At 38.6% G+C, this 7,500-nt stretch overlaps 1 protein-coding gene across 3 annotated transcripts in view; it reads left to right on the top strand.

Annotated features, from left to right (window-relative positions):
• The window catches only part of LOC106103257 (proteoglycan 4-like), a 34,826-nt gene extending 28,089 nt beyond the window's left edge, over positions 1-6,737 (top strand). For 2 of the 3 annotated variants that reach the window (XM_013282962.1, XM_013282963.1), the window contains 12 exons: positions 16-113; positions 286-419; positions 561-782; positions 1,191-1,334; positions 1,415-1,492; positions 1,588-1,971; positions 2,056-2,088; positions 2,262-3,263; positions 4,675-4,798; positions 5,134-5,242; positions 5,610-5,766; positions 6,382-6,737. In XM_013282962.1, coding sequence (XP_013138416.1) covers positions 16-113; positions 286-419; positions 561-782; positions 1,191-1,334; positions 1,415-1,492; positions 1,588-1,971; positions 2,056-2,088; positions 2,262-3,263; positions 4,675-4,798; positions 5,134-5,242; positions 5,610-5,766; positions 6,382-6,722 — 2,826 coding nt within the window. In that variant the 3' untranslated portion in view covers positions 6,723-6,737. The remainder of the gene's footprint in view (positions 1-15; positions 114-285; positions 420-560; positions 783-1,190; positions 1,335-1,414; positions 1,493-1,587; positions 1,972-2,055; positions 2,089-2,261; positions 3,264-4,674; positions 4,799-5,133; positions 5,243-5,609; positions 5,767-6,381) is intronic. The other variant, XM_013282964.1, reaches the window with a different exon arrangement.
• Positions 6,738-7,500: the final 763 nt, after the last annotated feature.

Below are 7,500 nucleotides of genomic sequence, written 5' to 3'. Positions count from 1 at the left end.
TTTTTTGTTTTTAAGGGAGGATTCAGTTTGAGAATATTGGATGACTTGGAAAGACCCGTCTTAGATCTAACACCAAGGGCCGGAGGGACGGAGTTTGTTAGAGATGACGTCACGTGAGTTTTCAACTTTTTGATCAACATAATAAAGTTTTTCACTTTTCTGAGCGAGATCTGATCTCTAACATTAATTTCATTTCAATATTTTACAACTCTTTTTCATACATGTTCAATAAAAATGCCACCGATAAATTGTGAAATCGTCTATTGTCAAAATTTTCTGTATTAGTGCCCAGAAGTACGAGGTGCGTTTACCAAGTGACTTCACGTGTGAGAACTGCACATTGCAACTACAGAGAGAGGCAGGCGAGTGGGGCCCTACCTACCGCTTCTGGTCGTGTGCGGACATCGATATAGTTGAACGTAAGCAACCTATAAACAAGTTGAACTGGTTGAAATCAGTAGTAATAGAGTATTTGAATTAAAGCATCCAGACTATCCTCGAGTTCGTCGTAGGACAACGAGGCAATCTGATACCTCATTACCTTCTTTTGCATGTTCCAGGTAAGAAGTTCCACGAGACATGTTCAGGGCATGGTTTTCACATCCTCGGACGCTGCAAGTGTCACAAGGCGCACTACGGCTCGCGATGCCAGTTCGCAGATGAATGCGCGGAGGACGGCGAGTGCGGGCTGCGCGGGAAGTGCCTAGACCTCGCCTCAGTGGAGTCGCCCAGCAAACAGTGCTACTGCCCACACGGCTTCTACGGCAAGGGATGTAACAAGAGTAAGTAATACTAACTTTGAGGATTATGTCTCGCTGTCGATAGATATCTAAGGTTTATAGAATATGCTGGAAGAATATCAGCGTAAATGGTTGCATGGATCCTTGATACAGTGTGACTTGAATTTCTTCAGCAAGAGAATTTGAAATGTAAGACAATGCTGGCATTAGGGAGGATGCGGTTGGACGCCAGCCTCCGGCGTTGTCCAGAAGGGGGTGTCACATGTCTCTCTACGCTAATTAAGCTATTAATAAAACTAAAAAAAATTGGACGCTAAAACCCTAAAACCGCTACTAGGAAATTTAAGTGTTTGAAATTAGTCGAACTATCATTTTAGTAGTTTACCTTTTGTAATGGATTTTCTTTTATTTTCTGGACGTGTTTACCCACCAATAACATTTTGTTTTCAGAGTCGCCATGGAAAGATAGGTCTATCGACTTGTCACTGTACACTAAGAAGGAACTATCGAAGCAGTTTGCTCTCTACTGGCGCGTACTCAAGGAGACAAAAGAGATTGAGTTTGTAATGATGGTTAACGGCACCTCGTATGCAGGTATATTAAACAATCCTAGCCTGCTCATAAAGTGAGTAAAGAACATGATTAAGGTAAAAGGCAATATCTATTGCTTCCAGGCATTGGTTGGAGACCTCGAGGTTTGACTAAACAATGCAAGAATTTCCCAGTTTTAGGACCACCTCCGGACCAAACTAGTGAGTACCATTAAATGTTAATACATATTTTGTGTTTGTGCACAGTTGTAGGAACCATCATGCAAAATTAAATATTTCCATTTCATTAATTTCAGCAAGCACACAGAAACCGGAACCGCTGCCTGAACCCGAACCGAAGTCCGAACCGGGATCGAGCGCCGAACCTAAGTCCGAACCAGAACCCAGTCCGGAACCTAAATCCGAACCGGAACCCAGTCCGGAACCTAAATCTGAACCGGAACCCAGTCCGGAGCCAAAGTCTCTACTCGAGCCGACTGACGAACCTAAAGCAGAACCGACATCGGTGCCTAAGGCGGAACCAGAACCGACTAGCAAACCTGAACCAGAACCGACTGTAGAGAATGATAATAGAAATAAGCGGGTCGCTATGCTTTTCTTAGATGGAATGGATATCAAAAACTTGGGTGAAAACGTCACAGTCACGACCAGCGTGTCTTACCAAGTCTCCAGCTCAAAGGGTGAGATTATATCGAAATTTAGAGATTTGAAAAACAGACAAAGTTATTACTATCAATTAGTTAATACGTGTTTTTTATTCGCAGGAAGAAAACCAAGAGCTGCTCAAGAACTGACCAGTGAGTAATAATATTAGCAAATGCACTAAAAGCACAAAATAATACGAACACACGTGCTAACACATCCGCAACACAAACACGCAGAGATGCATACAAACACTCACAAATACTCTAACGTCGCTCGACTTTACTATTTGTAAATATAATTCCGCATGGTTGCATTACTTTTACAGATACCGAACCGACAAAAAGACAAAACGATTCCAATCCCGTACCCATTTCGACTCCGGTACCGGAACCAGCCCCTGAGCCGGATTCCGTACCGGAACCAACAGTAGAGCCCAAGTTAGAACCGAAATCTACTCCTAAACCCAAGCCCAAGTCTAAATTCGTACCGAAATCTAAACAACTAGCGCAGATAAATGTTAAAACCGAATCGGCAAAACCTCAATTGCAACTTGAACTCCAACCTAAGTTGAAACCGCAATCGTCTGCAAAATCTAAATCAGAACCCCAGATTACACCTGAACCTAATTCAGAACCAGAACCTACGCCTGAACCTAAATCGGAACCGGAACCGACACCCGAACCTAAATCGGAACCGGAACCGACACCCGAACCAAAGTCGGAACCGACTCCCGAACCGAAATCGGAACCGGAACCGACATCCGAACCTAAATCGGAACGGGAATCGACATCCGAACCTAAATCGGAACCGGAACCGACACCCGAACCTAAATCCAAACCGGAACCTTCTCCCGAGCCTAAATCAGAACCACAACCGTTACCGGGTTTCACGACGCATAATCAAACAAAAAATAATCGCGAACCCAAAGAAAGTTCTAAATCAATCCCTGAACCTGTGCCTGAACCCAAATCCGAACCCGAACCTACACCTGAACCAAAATCAGAACCAGAACCTACGCCCGAACCCAAATCCGAGCCAGAACCTTCCTCAGAACCAAAACCTCATTCAGAGCCTGTGCCCACGTCCGAACCAAAATCGGAACCGGAGCCCTCATCGGAACCCAAGTCCGAACCAGAGCCATCCTCAGAACCTAAACCTGAGCCAAATTCCTCTCCTGAACCTACCTCCGAACCCGAACCAACCCCGGAACCGAGTTCTGAACCGGAACCCACCCCGGAACCGAGTTTGGAACCGGAACCAAACCCGGAACCGGATTCGGAGGAGGACTTGGAGAGCTTGCTAGTTAAAGGACTCTCGGATGAATCAGGTATCGTAACCGCTTTGCGTTATATTTTCTGTACGTATAATATATTTATTCATATATGTATATTTTATGCTTTTGTCACTGTGTATTCGTAAATATTAATTTAATATATTTATAGAAGTTAAATAGCTTTGAATTTTAAACTTTGAAATTTAAAAGTACAACTTGTTTTTAACCATATAATTTTTGAAATTTAAAAACAAATTAGTGCTAATTTAAGTATATATTTAACACATCAGAGTACTTAGAAATATGTAAAACTAGCTTTCGCCCGCGATTTCATCTGCGTGGAATTAAAAAAAACAAAAGTGAGTAGCCTATGTGTTCTTCCAGACTATGCTCTACGTCTATGCCAAATTTCATTGAGATCCGTTCAGCCGTTTAGGCTACAAACTCTAACAAACATCCATTCATCCATCGTGACTTTCGCATTTATAATATTAATTAGATTGCTAAACTATATTTTACTTGTTTTAAGTTTACAATAACAAGTTACAACAACAGTTTGTATTATTTACAAATAATATGTATACCTATGTAATTATTTACAGTATGTACAATAATGCCAAAAAAAAAACGCTTTTTATGCTTCTTTTTTAAACATCTTAATGCTTTCTTAGTGTTTTCTTATTCACAAAAGCGTATTATTTAAAAATAAATAGGTGACTGGTATTCCTATCAGCTATTGCTTTTATTGTGCTTGTTTACGCACTTTCAGGTACCGGCTGTCTTCTGTTTCCTTCTTTCCTCTACTCCATCTCTATCCTTCTTAATACTTCTTGATATTTCTATCTCATCATCTTTCGTAATTTTCTTATCGTTTTAACTAATAACCTTTATAAGTGTACAGTATAATTTTGATGTTTTTGTTTGTAAATATTTCATTCAAAACAAATAAGTTGTATAATTATGTATAGGAAATAAATATACAATTTAATGATAACTTTTTTTGGTAAAATTGATGTTGCTATCAAATCTTACTGGCCACTAAGAATATCGCATCCATAAGAAGAAAAAATTACCAAAATTATCTCAAAAGAAATGCGCGCGAAATAGAATAAAAATGCAATTCGAATGTAAAAAGCTATTTTATCCACAGATAAAAAATAAGCTGTATAATATGTAAATAGTTTTATTATGGAATGATAAAAATTATTTGTGGCTTCCGAGCGTATCTAAAAACAGTTTTTTATTAATAATTTAGACCTATGTATGTTTAACGTTTCTCTCGATTTTTTATTCTTCTAGCTATTAGGAAAAATCTTGAAAATCATTTATCATTTTGTTATCAAAAAATATAATAATTAATATCTATTCTTTTCATGTACATAACATACTAAACTGTTCAGTAACTTTTAACTCAAATGTTGTGTTACTTTAGTACGTAGTGTAACCATAACAGCGATATTTGCAGGATATTTCCCAGATCACGAATACGCTCCCAAATTCGATTTCAACGGAATGGACTGCACAGATCTGGTCATTGGCACAGCTCGGGGGAACTATCATAGAGTACTAGATTACTATACAAGGGATAGGTGAGTTCCAACACATTCTTATGCTCAAATCTATTTATTTAAAAAATAAACACTTAGCACAAAAACTTTATTTATCACGTATTTACGAATGTATTAAAAAAAACATTTCTAAGCAGAATCATCAATAATTCTGTAAAATAGATTAAGGATAGCGCCATCTAGCGAAAAATTATGATAAACTTTTGACAGGTCAGTTCAGTTTTTGGTCAATGGCACTGATGACAATGATTGGACCAGTGTCGAGTAAATTTTGATGGGCTGAATAATGTCGAAGTATCATCTGAGCAAATAGGGTTTTGAGTTATAGTTAACTAAATTAATTATGATTGATTTAGATCGACTCCACGAGTAGATACGTTCTGGGGCGGACATGATGACATCACGGCAGCATCCGGCTTCGAGGAGAATGGCGTCACCACTATCATGTTTAGGAGGAAAATCAAGGCACGAAATGATTCACAATATCCTCTCCTTCTTATCAGATTATTATTAAAAGTGTATTTTTATTTATGAGCATTTTGGGGTCAGTTTTCCCTATCCCTATTTTTGTCTACAAAATAATGGACACCCTATTATACTGAAATTTTACTTAGCTCATTATAATTTCTTTATATTCACTTACTAGTTGCTGGTGATATTAGCTTGGGATTAAAAAAAACACATGTAATTCCCACACACAAGTCTAGACGAAATAAAGCGGTTTCGGTAATTACACTAAATAAACAGACAGAAAAGAAAATAAAAACCTATTTTCCATTATATATGCAAATACGTCATATTTACGATGTTTTAATGAATACCTTTGTTCCAGGCGAAGGAGCCAACAGACCATTCTCTGGTAGACGACGAGATGCATGTGATCTGGGCGCTCGGCCAGGAGAACTCTTCGCTGGGGGAGTTCTACCGCGCAGACGAACTCAAGTACCACGGACACGGACAGCGCGGGGTCACCAACATTAACTTCTTTGGTCAGTTATCTGTTATGCTTACATGCACCTTTCTAAAATATATGTACATGTTCATCGTCGCGAAATACATTTTCCCTTCCCTTGAAATATAACGCGGCATCACTTTCTTGACAGTCTATTAAGAAGACTTGGTATTAACCTGGAGATCATGCTTTTCTAGGATTTACTACTATTATTGTATATATATAGGTGATTTGGATGAAACTTGTCTAGATAGTCGAAACATGTAAAACTGCCTGTTTCGACTATCTAGACAAGCCCTGACTCTGTCCCGGAATTAAAAAAAACTAAAGCAAGTAGACTATGTGCTCTTCCAGACTATGCTCCACATCTAGCCGTTTAAGCTACAAACTCTCTGTTCATCTATTCTCTAAACTCTATTCATCTAAACTTTCGGATTTACAATATTAATAAGATAGATACACTATTTCGAAAACGACGCTCGTCCATACTAATATCATAAAGAGGAAAGATTTGTATTTTTTGTATACATATTGAAATAACTCAAAAACTATTGGGCCAATGGCAAAAATTCTTTCACCATTAAAAAGTTAAGTTATTAGTAAAAAACTTAGACTATATTTTTAGATTGAAACATTCATTCCTACATTTCAGAGGAGACAAAATCATCATCTATGGGTGGTCTTCTCCCATTAGAAGATAAATGTGGTGGTCAATGGAAGCTGCCGGCTGACTGCGACCCCAAGAACGGCACCTGCGAGTACCACGCCAGCTGGGAGTACCTCGGACAGAAGCGGGGGAAGGATTCTATCAAATTCACTATCACTACGAAATACAGCAAACTCTGGACCGGGATTGGATTCAGTAATAACCAGAAGATGGTAAGAAAGCATTATTCCTGTCCTTTTTCTACTACTGCAAGGTTAGCTTTCGTCATCTCAGTCACTCCCATCTTGATTAAGTCGCCTTTATACAATCTATCCGTCCTTTTCTAAGTTTACTTCCCGTTTTATTTCTATACTCATAAAGTTCTCCTAATAATCTTATTATACTGCCAACGAGAGTAATCTTACTAATCTTATCTTACTTCTTACTAATATTATAAATGCGAAAGTTGGATGGATAGATGGATGGATGTTTGTTAGTGTTTGTAGCCTAAACGGCTGAACGGATCACTATGAAATTTGGCACAGGTTAAGAGCATAGTCTGGAAGAACACATAGGTTACTTTTTATCCCGAGAATAATTACGGTTCCCGTGAGGATTATTGATTTAGTTTTTTAATGTTTACTCGATCATTCTGCAACGGTTCAACATATCTTATTGAAATTTGGCACAGATATAAAACAAAGTCTGGAGTACACATGGGATAAGCTTCCTCTCCGAGAAATGTCCGGTTCCCGAGGGATACGTAGCTTTTTGTAATTTATGTAGTTTGTATGCTTTCTAATACCACGCGGACGAAGTCGCGGACAACAGCTCGGTTAAAAATAATTGCTTTGCGAAATTAGGACAAAAATTCTTATGCCACCAGCAAAGAATCGATGCTATTACGCATATAGTATGAAAGTAACTCCATTGGTAGAGGCATTGACAAGCAAAAGGTTAGCATGGTATGAACATATTACGCGAAGAGAAGATATTCACAGAAACAAGAAAGTATTAAGATTGATTGGCTACAAAGGTAGAGGAAGACTGAAGTATGGTTTGGGTAAGAGGATGCTAAAAGTGAATTCAGATGACGGCTTATAGAGATGTATGGAGTACATTCTG

Source organism: Papilio polytes, unplaced genomic scaffold, assembly GCF_000836215.1.
Source record: "Papilio polytes unplaced genomic scaffold, Ppol_1.0 DF823835.1, whole genome shotgun sequence".
In the NCBI taxonomy this organism is placed as follows: Eukaryota; Metazoa; Arthropoda; class Insecta; order Lepidoptera; family Papilionidae; genus Papilio; species Papilio polytes.
The sequence above is the reverse complement of the archived record's forward strand: the minus strand, read 5'-3'. Positions and strand labels throughout refer to the sequence as shown.